The following is an 18,973-nucleotide window of genomic DNA, read 5'->3' as shown; positions in this document are numbered from 1 at the left end:
TTTGTCAGTGGGTGTCCTGGTGTGCCTCTGCCCTGTTTTCTTGTATTCTACCATTTTCTCATACACTAAGCTATGGTGGCATTTTTATGTTTTCAGCTTCATTCGTATTCAGAAATCATTGCCTCGTTTGCTGGGGGAAGGGGGGGGGGGTTATACTGAAACACCCTATTCTGTTGGCTCCCTGTCTGTGCATTATTCCTGTTTTGCTATTGGGTGATGGGCTTTGTATGGGTCTAAGTGTGGTGGCTTGCTGGGAGAAGCCTCAAGTGATCTCCTGGATTGCCACTTGGTGGCAGCTATGTAATGGATTGCCACTTGGTGGCAGCTATGTATATTATAATTAGGCTATTTACCCCATTACAACAATCCTTTTCATTGTTATCTCTGGATATCTAATTTTCTTATTAAAGCAGTTGCTTGCTTTGTTGCACTAATGCTTTTTGGTGGGCATTCTCTCAGCTTTGGGTTGATTTTCCTCCCCTCGTATAGGGAACCAGATTATGGCCCTGGTGTGAAAATGAATTTTCTTTTCATGTTTTACATTAATCGTTATAGAACTGAAATGAGTTTTGAACAAAAACCAAAAAAGCATTTATAAACAAATAAAAACTTGTAAACCTACTCCAATATGCTAGTAACTACTACTACTAATAATACTCACTAATATATATATATATATGTCATACCAAATACCCAGAACCACACTCCTTGGCCTAGTATGCAAGGCTGAAATTGCCTAACTGGCAGAGTGATTTTACTTATTTTCAAATATTTCTTTTCAAATTGTTTTATTCCAATTAATATTGTTATATACTGTATATAAAGAACATGAATTATTGTGTTAGGTTAGGTAAGGGTTGATAAAATTTATGTTGGTTTTACTCACATTAAAAAAAAGTTATATCATGTAAAATATGCAGTAATGGAAAGCTTATCATTCAATAAGAAAAAAATTGAAAAATATAACTTTAGGAAAATGTGTTTGTTAGGCAACTAGACCATGTGACACTTGATTGTAGCACCAACTGATGGCAGCATTTATGATATTCATTGCTATCACTTTGTGTAGCCTAAGGGTTAAAATAAATGGCATCAAGTGCAAGGTTATTAGACAGGATGTAAAAAGCTAAAATTTGCTCCCACATAGTCGCTTTCCAGTTTTTTCCTAATAGCAGGTGAAACAATACATGTTTCTGCTTACTGTATTTAGACACTCAAAAAAATATTGTGCACATGAACTCCTGCATTGGAAGAAAATTAAAAAAAAGCTATGGAGGAAAAGGGGGGGTTTCAAATCTTCAGTGCAATGCCAACAAGCATTAAAATATTGAACAGTACCTAATATTTAAAAAAATGTGCATCTTCCAAGTTGTTTTTTCTTACTGTAGTAATACACTGTACTCAAAAGCATGTTCTGTTGTACTCCAGTAAGAAAAATTAAATTTGTGTCCAAAAAATAGCAAAGATTTAATTTTTACCATGTAATAGGCAAGTTCTTTTGCAATGATATGAGTTCATATATGAATCTATTAATTTGAGAAAAGCTGGTCAGAACTGTATTTCTATGAAGGGTATCTTTTTACATATTATGCTATTTTTCTTCATGCAGTTATTTTCATATACTGTATACATTTCGTAATAATTTGTACAGTATATCATACATAAACAAGAGAACACAATGTGACTCAATGTTTCATTCAAATGCCTTAGGATTTCGTTTTTTTGTCATTTTGTCATCACTGTCTACTCAGCTTGGAGTGGACAGCGCTCAGGATTCCTAGTCCCGAGGTTCCGGGTTCGAACCTGGTGCAAGCAGAAACAAATGGGCAGAGTTTCTTTCACCTTGATGCCCCTGTTCATATAGCAGTAAATAGGTAACTGGGAGTTAGACAGCTCCTTCGGGTTGCTTCCTGGGGGTATGTAACAAAAAGGAGGCCTGGTCGAAGACTGGACTGCGGGGATGCTAAGCCCCGAAATCATCTCAAGATAACCTCAAGATTGTATACATACTGTACTGAATGCCTCTGCTTGCTCTTTTAAATTTTCCTTCATGTAACCAAAAAAGCATGTCTGTAAACAGCACTAACTTTTTCTAAATGGAAGACTTCATAACCATAGCACCTGATACGTTACTGTGCAGTACTGTACTCATGTCATTTCCTATTTATTTAATACTAATTATTTGTAATTCTTGTAATTAGTATTCAAATTCTTGATTCTTGTAATACTAATGATTAGTTATTGAAGTTAACCAGTATGTCAGGTGTTTAAATGGAATTCAGTATTTAGTAAGCCTTTTAGTGTTGTGTAGAGTGCTAAACAGGCAGCTGGGCTAATAGGATGTTTGATGTGAGGAAAGACGAGATGTACCGGAATATGGAATGTACAGTACAGGTGGCTGAAGCGTGTCTTCTCGTCGGCAGGGGCCACAGGGAGGCGGAGGCGATGGCAGCGATGGTGGCAGTGCAGCAGGAAGGGCCACTGTACAGTGCCCTGTGTGTGGACGTCAGTTTCATGGCACCAAGAGAAACTACCTTCTCAATCGACACTTTCAGATCCATACAGGGGAGAAGCCTTATCAGTGCCCACATTGCTCACACCGTGCAAATCGTAAGAGTAATCTAAAAATGCACATAGAGTCCCGTCATGGGTCTCAGGTAACATTTTATAGTAGGACTCAAACCCCAGAACTCAACCTATCACAAGACACAACTCTTGGATTTTTAACTGAGTCTATTACTGGCTCCCAAGAATCAACATCACCTCAGCAGCTGAATCCAGATGCTTACGAAAAGTCAGCACAAGCTCCTAGACAGCAGGAATCAAGTCGTGTTCATAGACTTTCTAAAATGACAAGAGATCATTATCCTGGGGGAAGAGACTCACGATTAAGAAGTCACCAGAAGATGGATTACTGTGATACCAGTGCCAATCAAGTTCAGAATTCTGCCCATGAGCAGCAGGAGTCTAGCTTCAGCCCTTTTTCAGACTTTTTAAATGTTCGTCAAGAATCTTTAAATAGAGATCCGTCAAGTTCTGTTACTGGATGTGAACAACCTGGTTACAACCATTAATAATTTATATTTTTGACATAAGAACTTATCTGATTTGAAGAAATGCTTAAAATTAATTTGTATATGTCATGGTAGAAGTTGGTTGATGACAGAACTTTATATTCTACCAGTAGAACCTAGAATCTTACATGGTTCATGAAAGGACCAAACATTCTGATAGGTATGGGCATCATACAACAGTTCCCACATAACCTAATTGAACCTAGCTTCAGCATATAGTACAGACTGACTATACTTATGTAGCTTAACCTAACCAGTATGCTGTAATTTTAATATGAATAACCACTTGAAATGGTTTGCTTTGATTTGGTTTAGTTGAAATTACAGTTCAGTACCTTTAAGCATAGACATCAGACTGGTAAGAAATAATAATAACACATATTCTACTGGTAGAAGCATTAATTTTCCATCAAATTCCAACTTCTTCCTGATAAATATACTCTGTCCAAAATCTTGCTCAATATTCTAAGAAATTCCTTAAATTTGTCATAAGAAAGCCTAATGGCTGAAGTATATAGATTATTTTGTCTCTTATGGGTTTAAAGCTAAAATAAATGTTGTAAGGTTAGTTAAATCATTAATAATTTTCTTGGTATGTGTTACATATTTAAAGTCATTTGTAAGCACTTTGTTAGATAGTCCATTAGGGGTATTTAATTTTGCATTTTTTTGTATGTGTAGATCCATAGTGTGTGTCGAGCACTTGGTAGTGTGCCAGCATATTAATTATGCTAGTGACTACTCTTACACTTACTAATAAAGCTCCGAGTTGATGAGTTTGTGTTAATGTTCTGCCCTGAAGAAAACCTTTATAGCCATATAGGAATGTAAAGATTTATCTTAATTCTCAGCACTGTTATTGCCCTCATCACCATTATTGTCTGCATCATCATCATCATTATTGCCATCACCATTGTTGCACTCATTATTATTGCCCTCATCACCATTATTGCCCTCATCACCATTATTACCCACATCACCATTGTTGCCCTCATCACCATTATTGCCCTCATCACCATTATTGCCCACATCACCATTATTGCCCTCATCACCATTATTGCCCTCATCACCATTATTGGCTGCATCACTAATATTGCCCTCATCACCATTATTGGCCATAATAGGGAGCCGGTCGGCCGAGCGGACAGCACGCTGGACTTGTGATCCTGTGGTCCTGGGTTCGATCCCAGGCGCCGGCGAGAAACAATGGGCAGAGTTTCTTTCACCCTGTGCCCCTGTTACCTAGCAGTAAAATAGGTACCTGGGAGTTAGTCAGCTGTCACGGGCTGCTTCCTGGGGGTGGAGGCCTGGTCGAGGACCGGGCCGCGGGGACACTAAAAAGCCCCGAAATCATCTCATGATAACCTCAAGATAGATCATCACCGTTATTGCCCTGCATCATCATTATTGCCATCACTCTGTTGCCCTCATCACTATTATTGCCCCTCATCACCATTATTGCCCTCTTCACCATTATTGGCTGCATCACTATTGTTGCCCTCATCACCATTATTGCCCTCATCACCATTGTTGCCCTCATCACCATTATTATCATAACTGCCCTCATCAAAATTATTGCCATCATCACTGTTGTCATCACCACCATTATTGCCCTCATCACCATTTTTGTCATCATCACCATTGTTGCCCTCATCATCATTATTATTGCCCTCATCACCATTATTGGCATCATCATTATTATTGCCTTTTTCACCATTATTGCCTTCATCACCATTTTTGTCATCATCACCATTGTTGCCCCATCATCATTATTGCCTTCATTACCATTGTTGCCCTCATCACCATTGTTGCTCTCATCACCATTATGCCCTCATCATCATTATTGCCCTCATCACCTTTATTGGCATCATTATTATTGTCCATTACTATTATTGGCATCATCATTATTGCCCTCTTCACCATTGTTGCCATCACCATTGTTATTGAGAGCACCCCCCCTCCCCTTTAATACATTCACCACAATTGGTGATGGAATTCAGGAGTCCATCACAGTGCTCATATTATTCAAATCACTTGTGCTTTTCTGCCTTGAGTACCATTTGATATTCACTTCCCCCTTTCAAAACATGAGAGATGTCTGAAATGGAGGAAATTTAGAAAACATATACAACATGCACATACACATAATAAATCACTATTTTTTGTTTTACAATATCAAAACTCTCAAAATGCAATCTTTAAAAAATGTATTACATAATATATACTGTACATGGAAGATACTGGAAGGCCAGGTCCGAGATTTACTCAACAACATAGCAACATATTGGAGTAAACAATATTGTAGGAAGTGTAGAATAGCATTGAGTGAAAAACACTTCAGCCAGAAAGAATAAAATTTAAGAGTGTGTTCTGAAAAGGGAATTAAAGAGTATTAAAAATAATAAAGTACATTTAACAGTCAAGCATTTGAAAGCAGTGGTGTACTGAGGAAAATAAAGAGGTTCGGTGGTTCAACTTACTGCCGAGTCCTCTACATTGCCACTCTTTCTACATTGTTTATTTGTTTTTCTTCCCACTTTCACATTGTTTAATTGACACACACTAGGTAAGTACACACTTCTGACATACACTAGTGTTCAACATACAAGCTGTTTAACATTCATGCTGTACTAGTGTTCAACATTCATGCCACTAATGTTTCACATTCATGCTGTACTAGTGTTCAACATTCATGCCACACTAGTGTTAACATTCATGCCACTAATGTTTCACATTCATGCCACATTATTGTTCAACATCCATCTCACACTATTGTTCAGCATATCTAGATATAGAAGGAAATGCAGAATAGAGCCAGTGAAGAGTTGAGGCACAATCATATTGTGATTGGGTAATAGGCACAGAGAAGACTGTATGAACATCAGAGGTCCACGGTTGTTCAACATCCTACCAGCGAGTACAGTGCATAAGAAATATTGTTGGAACAAAAGTGAAAGTCTTCAAGAAAAACTGGATACTTTTCAGCCAGAAATGCTGGACCAAACAGGCTATATTGGATATGTGGGCCTACGGGCCACTCCAAGCAACAGCCTATTGAACCAAGCTCTTACAAATTAAGCCTGGCCCTGGGCCAGCCTTAGGGAGTACAAGAACTCCTAGAATCTCATCCTGGTACAGTACAGTTAGAAACAAAGGAAAGAAAGTAAGTAATTATCAAAAGAAGGCACCAAGCCAGGAAGGCTATGCAGCACCATCAAAAACAAAAGTTATATTATTAGATGAGTAGAGGCAGTAAACCAAGGAAAGCAAAATAGTTGGGTGTGTCAAGGTGGTAAAAAGGGAATAGTTACTTAGTATGGAAGCACAGGTACTGTAGTTAAATTGGATGAGTAAAAATGAATCTGTTCATTAGGAGAAGAGTAGGGAAGGTGGTTGAAATAAACGGCATTGAGCAAAAGAACATATGTACTGGCGATTTTATTTTTTCTAATACAGTATTTGGCAGTTTTTCAATTACTAAAATGTTTAATATTTTGTAACAAAAGCTGCAAGCTATGAATATGTGATAGCTTACATCCATATTGTACATACATTAATATTTGCCTGTTCCCACTCATTATTGTATCAGTGGAGTGGAAGTTATATAGTCAACTACACAAAGTTCGTATTAATTTTTACCAGAACTCTATCACTGTACTGATGCTTATGGTTATCTTGAAAACGCCATAGTTTTAGTTTCCGTTTTTTATATATTGGTCATTTAGTGAGGTACAGTATTAAATTTATAACAAGAGTATTGCGCGCATATTGTACTGTGTTATATATGTGCTTTGTTGATAAGTTATAGTCTCTGTTACTGCTGCTAATTGGAAGCAATATATGTATCATTTCATATGTATCACAAATACTGTAATGCAATAGAAACTAAAATGAGCTAAAGTTTGTCTAGCTTATTGTAATTTTCTTAAAAATATTTTATCCATTCTTATGTACAGTATATATAGGTGTCTTTCCTTGCATTTGTAGTGTATTGTTTATTCTTGCAATTTATTTTGTGTATTAATTGAAGTAACAAAGTTTCTACTGGAGAATGGAATGCTTTTTGAGTGTGGAAGACTTATAGTGAAGCCATCAAGACAGAAGAGGGCCTTAACGAAGGCTTTGCTCTTGTTGTTTCAGAGAGAGATCGCTCCAACATCGCCACGTTCTGGCCTCGTTGCTCCACGACACCCCTCAACTGTTCCCCCTCATCCCTCTCCCTCGGATTTGGTCGCAGGGACTTGTAGTGGTGTTGATGGTGATGGATCACACTTGTGGAGAGAGTTGACTTGCAGCATCTGTAACAAGAGGTTCCATGGGCGTAACAGCAAATCAAACTTGGACCGGCACATGCAAATCCATACTGGAGTAAAGCCTTTTCAGTGTCCACTTTGTCCTCATCGTGCTAATAGGAAGGGCAACCTCAAAACGCACATTGAAGCCAGGCATGGTGCCGAAGCTGTTCCTTCATACCTATAGAAAGTGCAAATCATAAGACTCCATCATACAAGATGCATGCTGGAAAAATTATGCTTGGTGCTATAGTTGTACGGTAATACCCTGTACATTTGAGAGTCCATAACAGTATTTTACCATCTTTCATGACTAATAAAACAAGCCTGCACTACTTCCACTCTTTCATCACTAAAATTTCTTGAAGTTATATATTATTCCCAACAAGTGCTGAGAAAACACAAAATTTCTCATCTTAGTGGAAGAATTATTGTTTTGGTATGACATCAATTCTTTAGTTCTTGTAAGGGAGACAAGTGAATATTAAAAGTGACTACAAACCCAACTAAGCTGTGCCGTTTGAACAACTTTGCATATCAGCACTTGCTATTTCAAAGAAATTTATGTGAGTGTGGTAAACACTCCGTAATTTATTGAAACTCATTTGTACATCAACTACTTGTCTTTTATTTAGAGTGACTGTGAAGTGATGTATCTTTAAGTATACAGTAGTTAAATATTAATTCTAAAACTAAAAAAAGTTAGCATGGTACCAAAAGTCAGAAAATTTAAAAATGTTTTAAGTAAAATAATTCCCATAAAATTACAGTACTTTTTTTTCTAAAAGAGTCAGAAAACTTTATTTACAAACTCATGCAATATGAAAGGTTATGATGCTAATGTGAAATAAACTCCTCATAATTGGGAAAAGTTTGCTTGCACTTCATCTCTTGAGTTTATGACACTGCTAGAAACAAGAATATTTGGATCACCGTTTTCATGAAAGAATGAAAGGAATATAATGATTTGTGATGGAAATTTAGACATTGTGTTGAAGGAGTGGAGTTGGTGGAGCAGACAGGTGTGGCAGTGAGGTGTGTGTCTTGTTACAGGGGCTGCGGGTGCTTGTGTGTCCAGTATGCGGGCGCAAGTTTGAGGGCAAGAACCAGGCCAAGCGGTCTAAACTGGAACGTCACCTGCGTACACACACTGGAGAGCGTCCATACCAGTGTCCACGATGTGACTACCGTGCCACCTTCAAGTGGAATCTCAAGGCCCACATCCTCAGCCGTCATGGCCAAGAGTTTCTACAGAGCACGCCACCCTAGTCCTGTTCACCCTTGAGTTTTGTCTCCATGATAGCTTTGACCTTTGTCCCGTACTCAATAATTTTGTGCTTATTATTGTAATCACTTATATCCTTGCAATGATTGGCAGTTGATTAGTTTCTTATATCATTAATTTGAATTACTTATTTGATAATCAAAAACATATACTTGTAGTGTGCAGTCATCCAGTTTTCATCTATTTTACTTAACCCTGCCAATTTTATTTCAAACTTTGCTGCTTCTTTTAATTTTTAAATTAAGTTCACCATTATTATTTGTTTTTTAAATGTTCTTCAAGAAAACTTTCTTTTTAAGCATTCTTATTATATCTCAAAAGGGTTAGTAATACCTGTACTTTCAAAAGGAATGCAGTTGTTGTTTATTCTCACTCTTACAGTGAACAAAAATGTTGTTATTATTTGTATGTATTGCCCATGGTTGTGTAGTCACAATATGAAGATTTAATAAAACAGAAAAGAAACTGTAAGCTATTATTCTTTACTCTGAGAGGTGGGATATACTGTACATTGTTTTATCAATTTGCAAAATAAAACTTCTTTATCAGTGCAGTCCATTATTTCTTATACCTCTTTATATGAAAAGTGCTTTCAGTAGAACATTAAATCAAAGTATGGTACCTTGAAGATGGGATAATATTATAATAGTTTGGGCAAAAGAGGTCTCTTCCCCTCACTGCACCCAATGCCCTTGGCTAGGGAAATCTCTGCAGGCCACAGGCTTCCTGTCCCCAACGGTATACTCATACCCAAAATGAAGCAGAGTCCATCTGAGACCAACTTCTGTTTTCCAGGTGGGTGGCAGTGAGGGCGCGGAGGTGGGCAGCCTTGCAGCAGGGGCTGGGGTGGGTATTCCTGGGGAGATGGAAGGGTGTATTGGGGACACCTTACCTGCCCTCAAGTGTCCAGAGTGTGGAAAGCTCTTCTATGGGCGGAATCGTCGACAGCTAGTGGACAGACACCGAATCATTCATACTGGAGAGAGGCCTTTCCAGTGTCCATTATGTTTCAAACGTATGAATGTGAAACACCACCTTACACGTCACTTGCGGACTGTTCACCTCAATCACTGGGAATATCTTAGGAAATTAAATCTTGTTTAGTCCAAATTTGAAAGTAATTTGCTTAATTGAGTTTATTATTATGGTAATGTTTCACTAAATAAATGAAGTGTTAATATCCTAATATTTGTTTAGAATCAGATAGGGATGCAGTCTCTAATTAACAAAATGATTACTCATTTTTTAAAATGTAATAAAATGAGCTCTTGATAACTAAAGAGATTATACATATTTTTTGTATTACAGTAAGATGAATGATAAATTATGTCTGTTTATAGAAACATTTTTTTATAGTTGTCTGTTGGATGTGATAAAACACTTACAGGAGAAACATTTGCAAATAATCTTTCATCATACCAATAGTTCTATACATTCAAATAGTATTGTTTAATAAATTACTGTTCATAGCTTTCAAGGTATGTAACTGTATATTGTTTGAATTCTGTACAGAATTCTGTATTCACACTTGAAGTATGTACAGTACACTATCCAGTATAGTTTTGATATCGCATTGGTAAAATTATGTTATTGTAAGTGTATCAACTAAGAATTGAGTAATTAACCTATAATATAACAAAATACAGTATCAGTTATTGCTGATGTGCTTCATTAGTTCAAAAGAGAAACCAAGCTAATGTACAGAGAGGCCTTTGATGTTTGTTTAATAATAACTGGAATAATAACTGAATTTTAAATGAGGTTTTTATCTTTTAAGATTTACTGTATTTGAAATGGGTTATCTTCTACTATGTCTCCAGGTGATTAATTGTGTCAACAATTACATTTTTCAATACTTCTCATTCTTTTTAGTTGGAGGCTCATGTAAATACTTGACAGCAGTTTGTATCCGTTTGTGTGTGGAAGGTAGTCAATGAGTAAGTTTAAGTTGGGCTTTTGTTAGGGTAAGTGTTTGTCAGGGGATAAGTTAGGGTTTTTGTTAGGGGCAAGTTTAGGTTTGAGTGAGTGGTAAGTTGGGATTTGTGCTGGAGATAGTACAGTATAGGCATTTGTGGAGATTTATGTCAGATGTGATAGGGGTTTTGTGCCAGGAATAACATGGGGTTTATGTCAGAGATTATAAAAGTTTGTGCCAGGGTATATAAAGGCTTATGCCAGGGTATGTAAGGGGTTTGTGCCAAGAGTATATAAGGGTTTGTGCCAGAGTATATAAGGGTTTGTGCCAGAGTATATAAGGGTTTGTGCAAGAGTATATAAGGGTTTGTGCCAGAGTATATAAAAGTTTGTTCCAGAGTATATAAGGGTTTGTGCCAGGGTATAAGGGTTTGTGCCAGAGTATATAAGGGTTTGTGCCAGGTATAAGGGTTTGTGCCAGAGTATATAAGAGTTTGTGCCAGAATATAGAAGGGTTTGTGCCAGAGTATATAAGGGTTTGTACCAGGGTATAAGGGTTTGTATCAGGGGTATACTTATATGGGGCATAATTGTAATTATACACCATATTGGGTTTTGTGTCAGCAGCTACTGGTGAGGACCTTAGAGTTGATAGGTAGGCATTTTGTTTATATTAAAAGTGTGTAGAGTGGTGGTTTGTATCAGAAATGGGTGGTGAGCTCTTATGAAATCAGTGGATGTATCCATGATGGGTGTTACCTTGCACAATGCTGTGGACAGAGCTTGTGGTAACTACAAAAGCAGTGAACAGTGGCTTGCATCCAGAGTGAGTGGTGGGTTATATCCAGAGTGAGTGGCGGTTTGTGTCCCAAGTGAGCAGTGGCTTGTGTCCGGTGTGAGTGGTGTCTTGGGTCCAGAGTATATTGGTGGCTTGTGTCCAGAGTAGATGGTGGATTGAGTCCAAGGTGAATGGTGGCTTATATCCAGAGTGAGTTTGTGGCTTGTGTCCAAAGTGAACTCATTTGTTTAACAAAATATCATTTATAAATCAAAATTTTTTAAATTAAGGCGACACATGATTTTCAAAGGATTTGATTTAATTTGTGTTTATATGTGATGAACACTGTTGTGTTTCATCATGAAACTTTCAATGTTTATGTTCAGTAGTGCAAGGAAGTACGCCATTGTTATTGGGCCACCTAGAGACCTAGGTGGGGGGGATTTGGTAACCATTTTACTTCACAGGAGAGGAGGTCTTGAGGGGTTAACACCCATTCCATAATGTCAAGGGATGTTTCCCAGTACATTTGTCAGGTTAGCTTGAAAGTTTACATTTCTTCATAAGTGCATTCAAGTCAGTTACTTTTGATTTCTGGTGTGTGTATATAGCCAAATAGAGATAGGTTATATATTTCTGCTTATATGGACTGCTAAGAATGTATGATGATTCCTCCCCTACCAGCAATTTGATACACAACCATCTCCAGGTACCAACACTACCATCATTTCCACCATCATTCCCACATCACCACTACCACCACACAATTCCTTTCCCATGCTATTTTGTTTTTCCTATCCTCTCCCCCTTCCTTTCTATCCATCCCCAACCTATACACCTTACATCAACCTGTACTTCTTACCGCCAAGCCTGTACTGCATACACCTGCCTCTACTTTTTACCCCAGCCTGTACTGCATACATGTGCCTCTACTTTTTACCCCAGCCTGTACTGCATACACCCGCCTCTACTTTTTACCCCAGCCTGTACTGCATACACGTGCCTCTACTTTTTACCCCAGCCTGTACTGTATACACCCGCCTCTACTTTTTACCCCAGCCTGTACTGCATACACATGCCTCTACTTTTTACCCCAGCCTGTACTGCATACACCCGCCTCTACTTTTTACCCCAGCCTGTACTGCATACACGTGCCTCTACTTTTTACCCCAGCCTGTACTGCATACACGTGCCTCTACTTTTTACCCCAGCCTGTACTGCATACACCCGCCTCTACTTCTTACCCCAGCCTCTACTCCTTACACCAGTCTGTGCTTCTTACATAAGCTTGTACTATTTACAGCGGCCTGTGATCTTTAAACTAGTCTAATATCTTCACAATACATCTGCCTATACTCATTATAATTCTTTGTACTTATTAAAATACTCTATCATCATTGTACTATGTGTACTCATTACATCAGCCTGAATTCATTATTATACCCCTTGTACTCGTTGCAGTACAATGTGTAGTACTTGTGCAGTACTGTACTGTAATCATCTTAACATCTGCACTCATTACACCTATCTGTTCATATGCCGAGATATGTCCAACCTGGAAGGGCCTACTCCTCTCAATCACCTCATTCTGTTGAACTATGTTTATTTGCAATTGTTTTTCGTATGAGTTTATCCTAGTAATGAATGCAATTTTTGCACTAGTGTTTGCTATTGGAAATGTGAAACTGCTGTAGCATCTGCTGATAAATGTTCACATTTTTCTATTAAAAATTAAAAAATAAAATTTAAAAAATAGTTAAGCTATTATTATTTATATTCAACTTTATTAATATTCAGTTGCCTCAGATATATTTACTACCTAAGGAGATTTTTTTATGTGTATGGATATTGTTAATGAGTATTAGGTTATAGGTGTTTTATTTTAAATGTGTGGTACTTCAACACCGTTCATTTTCCACCTAGGTAGAATAACAGGTGAATCTGTCAAGGACATCAGATCATGATTGGATATACAGTATTATGTATAATTTCTGATATTTTTTGGTTCAGTAATATGATTAGTTGCTTCTAGCATATTTGTCCCACAAAATTTTGGAAAAGCATATTTTTTGTGTCTCAGTACAAATACACAGTTTTTTTGTGAGCTTAGTAGTTTTCATACCAAGATACATTAATGTGTGTTCTTCAAGTGTTTGGAAAGTTGTGAAAATGACATAAATGATCATGATGTGCAATGTTTTGATGGTAAATAATGGTAAATTGTAACTCATGGTTTGAGATATCATATGAAGAAAATTTTAGCAAATTTCCACTCTTTCTCTTAAAATGAGATATGCCTGAAGGTGATCTTCATCTTCTATGTCTTGTATACTGTACTTGACAAATAAACATTGATAGGAAGTTTTACTCCCTGAAAGTGGTTGCTGTAGAACTAGAATTTAAAAACAAAATTTTCTGGCAAATAACACTAAAGAAGATGGCATAGTAACATGAAGTCAATTTTTTAAAATGTAAAATAAAACTCCATTTATGTAGCCTTGGAACATACAAAATATTGCATCAAGATATTTAAATTTTCAATCTCAAGCACTGGTTGGGTTTGAACAATATTGTACTGACTGCTTTACTTGCATTGTTGCTATGTGTTGGTGGAACTGTAAGCTGAACCACCCATAGAATTTATAACTATGCTCAATGGGTGCACAATATTCACCAAAATATACTGCACATCTTATTAAGGTTAAGCCTTTTAAACTCAGCAGTAATACAATAGAAACAGTTTTACGGGAGATATTGCTGGATCCTGTTTTTTATGTGCTGTTTGGTTAAGTGAAAAATCTACTGGTTCAAAAATTTTAATACATAGAGTTTTGAATTGCTGCAATATGTTTGTAATATCAACATAATGAATAAAATCTTTTAAAGTATATAAAACTATTTACCAGAAAGCATAAGAATCTGAAATATTTTAGATATTAAGAATTTATATAAATGTACTGTATTTGGATTGCCTTGTGAAATGTTTTTATGGCACTTGTAAGCAATAAATAAAATTATAATGTGTCAAGATTTTGATATGTAGATAACCATGTTGTAAAAATAGGAAGTATCATAATGCAAAATACCTAATTTGAAAACCTTCAACTCACAGCTTCTTTTCCTTTCATTATTCACTTCATTTTCATTGGTGTCCTTTGTATCATGAACATACTTGTTACAGTTGAACTTAGTTTGTGCTCATTCATGTAACTTCTTAGTGTCCCGGTACACTCTATTTACTCATTTAGCCTTACTCAAGTTAAACTAAACTCATATATTTTGAGTACAGTACTTGTTGTTCAAATGCCCTCGTCAAATTTTAGCATTTTTGGGCCCAAATAACAGAAAACAAATTGTCACATAACAGCAATACAGTATGTAAATATAACTGTTAGAGGATATGGATGTTATCCTTGCCTTTGCAGAGATGACCAGCTACCTCATTGCTGATTATCATCTGAAATTGTACTTTTTTAACAAATTAAAAAAAATATGTGCCAAGCAGAGAGGTGATACGATCATTGCATACAAAATAATAATAAAAAATTGACAAAGGAATTCTTGAAACCTGCAATCTCAAGAACAAGAGTTCAAAGATTCGAGCTAAGGAAACAAAGATGCCGAAAAATATTAGAAGGCTCTCTCTTGCACATAGAGAGGTAGATGCTTGGAACAAATTAAGTGAGAAGATGGTGGAGGCCAAAACCATCAGTAGTTTCATAGTACTGTATCACATAACAAAGAATACTGGGAAAATGGGACACCATGAGCATAACTCTCATTCTTTAACTACACTTAGGCAATAGAGGGGGTGACAGGGAGACTTCTGATATGGATGAAAAAATTTCTGACTTGAAAATGAGGGTAGTAATCAAAGGCAATGTATCAGACTGGAGAAATGTTATTAGTAGAGTACCACAGAGTTCAGTACTAACACCACTGATGTTCATTATCATCTATATGAAGGATATTCCAGAAAAAAATACTGAATTATGTGAACATGTTTGCTAATAATGCCAAGCTACTAGGGAAGGTAAGAAACGTAGAGGATTATCCTGCCCTTCATGATGGACAAAACAAATGTAAGAAGCAACACTTGGCAGAGGGAATAAATGTGAATAAGTGCCACATGCAATGTGGAATAGGAGAAAGTAAGCCACACACAGAACCTACAAATTATGTGTAAAAGCTTTAAAGAAGTCCAATAAAGAGATCAAGGGATAGTTCTGGATAGAAAACTGTCACCTGAGCATCACATAAAGAACATTGAGGTGCCTATGCTACACTTTTCAACTTCAGAATCACTTTTAAATACATGGGCGGTGAAATATTTAAAGCAATTTTTCACAATCTATGTGAGACCAAAATTGGAATATGCAGCAGTTGTATGGTGCTCATATCTCAAGAAACACATCAATAAACTGAAACAGGTGCAAAGACATGCAACTAAATGGTTTCTAGAAGTGAAAAACAATAGCTATGAGGAGAGGCTAGAGGTGTTAAATACTGTACACCGAAGCTAGAAGATAGAAGAGAAAGAGCTCATATAAGAGAGAGCTATGTGATATCAACAGAAATCAACAAAGTCTACAGAGACATTTTTTTAAACCTGCAACAAGAACAAGAGGTTATAGATTAAAACTAAGTAAATAAAGCTGCCAAAAATAAATAGAAAGTTCACTTTTGCAAACAGAGTGGTGGATGGTTGGAACATGTTGACCAGACCACACACTAGAAGGTGAAGGGACGACGACGTTTCGGTCCATCCTAGACCATTCTCAATTCAATTGTGAATGGCCTCGACTTGAGAATGGTCCAAGACGGACCGAAACGTCGTTGTCCCTTCACCTTCAGTGTGTGGTCTGGTCAACATTCTTCAGCCACGTTATTGTGACTCATCGCCTTCACATGGTTGGAACATGTTAGGTGAGAAGGTGTTGAGTATCAAAATCACAAGTAATTTCAAAGCATCATATGACAGATTTCTGGGAAGACGGGACACCACGAGCATAGCTCTCATCCTGTAACCACACTTCGGTAATTACTTAGCCAATTACTAAAAGCAATGATAATAAACATACTACTTGTATTGCAATTGTGTTTTTTACTAGCCATGAAACTCATCCATATTGTGGCTAATAACAGCACTCTATGGATCTTGTAAACTTCATGATCAAACTTATTGAAATTTGAGCCCCTGCTAATTGTTAACATAATCTTGCTTCCATAATTCTCTCCCTTGCTTTTGTATTTTAATATATAATGTCTAAAAGAGTCCACCTGCCAACTCCTAACTCTTTTTGCAAGCATCATCACCACTCGCCAGCCATAATCACTTTTCTATATCAATTTAGCTTTTCATTCATGTTAGAGGAGTCAGGGAGGTGCCATTTTAATTAATCTAGTATTGTAATATGAGTGTTTTCATTTGCAGTGACCCATTTATATAGAGTACCTCTTCTGCCTCCTAACTAGTCTAGTGATGTTACTCCTGCTTACAGATTTTTTAATCATAACTAAATACCAGAAGAAAAGTGTATGACTACCCTAGAACAATGAGAGGTAACACCAGCCACCACAAGAAAAGATCAAGCACTCTAGACATGTCAAGCATCAATAATACTGGTCCACACACATAAAAATGTCACATACTGTATACAAACTGTTTTGTACAATTTACAGCACAGTAAAACATTATATCAATAAATAAACCAATTTTAAAATAATATATATACTGTAGTACTAATACAGGCACATACTCTATTTTGGAAGTACAGTACAGTGCTCTACCCTAGTTGATCCCCACCAAACACACGATGAAACTATCACTTACTACAATGTTTGAACAAGGTTTAACACCTAACAAGTTGTAATAATGTTCTAATATATCATAAAACATTATAACGAGATGTAACAACTTTATTATAAGTTGTAAAAGTGGAAAATAGGGACAGTTAGGTTGTGCGTTTGCAGGGTCTGGGTTTTCTCTGGTGGCTTCTGTAAATCTGGGTCTAATTCAGAGCGCTAATTTGGAGTGCTAAATTTTGAATGTGTTCACTGTACTACACAATACTGATACAGTGGTACCTTCGTTTACGATCGTAATCTGTTCCCAGAGCTGCGTCGTCAACCAAAACTAATTTTCCCATATGAATTTATGTAAATTGAATAAATCCATTCTACACCCCCAAAATATTAACCTAAAAATACATTTTATACCAAATAACACTCATTTTGTACTAGCTACAATACAGTGTGTATATCTTACCGTTATTGAGGACTCTTTTTGGCTTATGAAAGACGGTGAGGAGGAGGGGAGGAAGAGAGGTGTTACTGTTTGGAAGGGGAGTCCCCTTCCATTATAACATCAGGCAGTGATGACTTCTCTGGGGTACTCTCTCTCCGACATTTTGCAGACATACCACTAGGACCTAGTTGTGGCTTACTGCTTGCTTGTCTTACTAAGAATCTGTCTATAAACTTGTTTTTCCCTGCATTTTAACACTTGTCTGTAGTGAGACATCACATTGTCTCACTATGAATGATCTCTTGTTTTCCTCTATTGTCATCCTCACAACTATTGTCTTAGGTTGAACTCTACCACTAACTTTCTTGGGACCCATGGCATGATATATAATAAGAACTTTTATGTTAAAAAAGCTAAAAAGCAGGCAAACAATGAAGTTCTTCACAGAATTCAAGCCCTGCTGCGGTCGTCACTATGCAGGATAGACTTGTAAACAAACCATTGTACACCAATTTAAATTTTATGATGAATTTGACGTCGTCAACCAAAAAATTTGTCCTCTAGGGCAGTCGTCAACCGAGGTTCCACTGTATACCGATAAATAGAAAAATTCACAGACAGGCAACAAAATAGTTTCATGAGTTAAGAAATATGAATTATGAAGAAAGGCTAAAGGCAATGGAAATGCCTTCATAAGTTCATTGCAAACAAGAAGAAAAATAGAACATTTATTTATAAGTTTTAAAAGTTTACAGTATAAGAAAACTGATATTGAAGCATTTTTAACACCATAAGTAGATAAAATTGTTAAAACAAGATGTCATGATTTTAAATCACAAAAAAATCAGTGTAGAAAAGACAATAGGAACAGTATTCTACCTCCAAAATAGAGTGACAGATACTGTAGATGGAATTGGCCAAAACTACTAGAAACTTATCGAGTCTTTGTAATAAAGTTAGAAGATGGTAGACCATGAGCACAGCTCTTCTATAAATACCAGTAGGAAAGCATACCCTTGTGGCTGCATATTAAGCTTTTCAGCAGATATAATGCAGAACTTTTTTTTTAACACAACGTGTTAGTTGCTTCTGTACAAGTACTGTATTGTATTTTGTAACCTTTCTCCTTAACGTGTTATGAGTAACCTACACGTTTCTTGAAATTCAGGAGTTTGATGTTTATATACTGATTTTATACCTAAAATGGGGATTACTCTATGTTGAGTTTTCTATCGAATGTAGATGTGATCAGATGGTGTTCATGGTTCGCAAAGAAGTATTGCTTAGCTGAGTCTTGCTGTTGCAGGTGGGAGGGTTGCAGGAAGCCAGGTCGACAGCGCTCAATATGGCTCTGCTCGACGCAACTGTTTCATGCACGATCTG

The 18,973-nt window shown here is 36.8% G+C and overlaps 1 protein-coding gene across 16 annotated transcripts in view; it reads left to right on the top strand.

Moving 5' to 3' along the window:
- LOC123764392 (longitudinals lacking protein, isoforms H/M/V) overlaps nucleotides 1-18,973 on the top strand; it is a 177,414-nt gene that overhangs the window by 125,287 nt on the left and 33,154 nt on the right. For 2 of the 16 annotated variants that reach the window (XM_069315919.1, XM_069315915.1), the window contains exon 5: nucleotides 8,420-9,199. The exons of 12 other annotated variants lie outside the window; for them this stretch is intronic. In XM_069315919.1, the coding sequence (XP_069172020.1) occupies nucleotides 8,420-8,635 (216 nt within the window). In that variant the 3' untranslated portion in view covers nucleotides 8,636-9,199. Of the gene's footprint in view, nucleotides 1-2,423; nucleotides 3,848-8,419; nucleotides 9,200-18,973 lie in introns of those variants that run through there. 2 more of the 16 variants (XM_045752166.2, XM_069315888.1) reach the window with 1 other exon arrangement.

The sequence above is a fragment of the Procambarus clarkii genome, chromosome 82 (assembly GCF_040958095.1).
Source record: "Procambarus clarkii isolate CNS0578487 chromosome 82, FALCON_Pclarkii_2.0, whole genome shotgun sequence".
Classification (NCBI taxonomy): Eukaryota; Metazoa; Arthropoda; class Malacostraca; order Decapoda; family Cambaridae; genus Procambarus; species Procambarus clarkii.
Note: the sequence above shows the minus strand (reverse complement) of the source record. Positions and strands in the feature narration are given on the sequence as shown.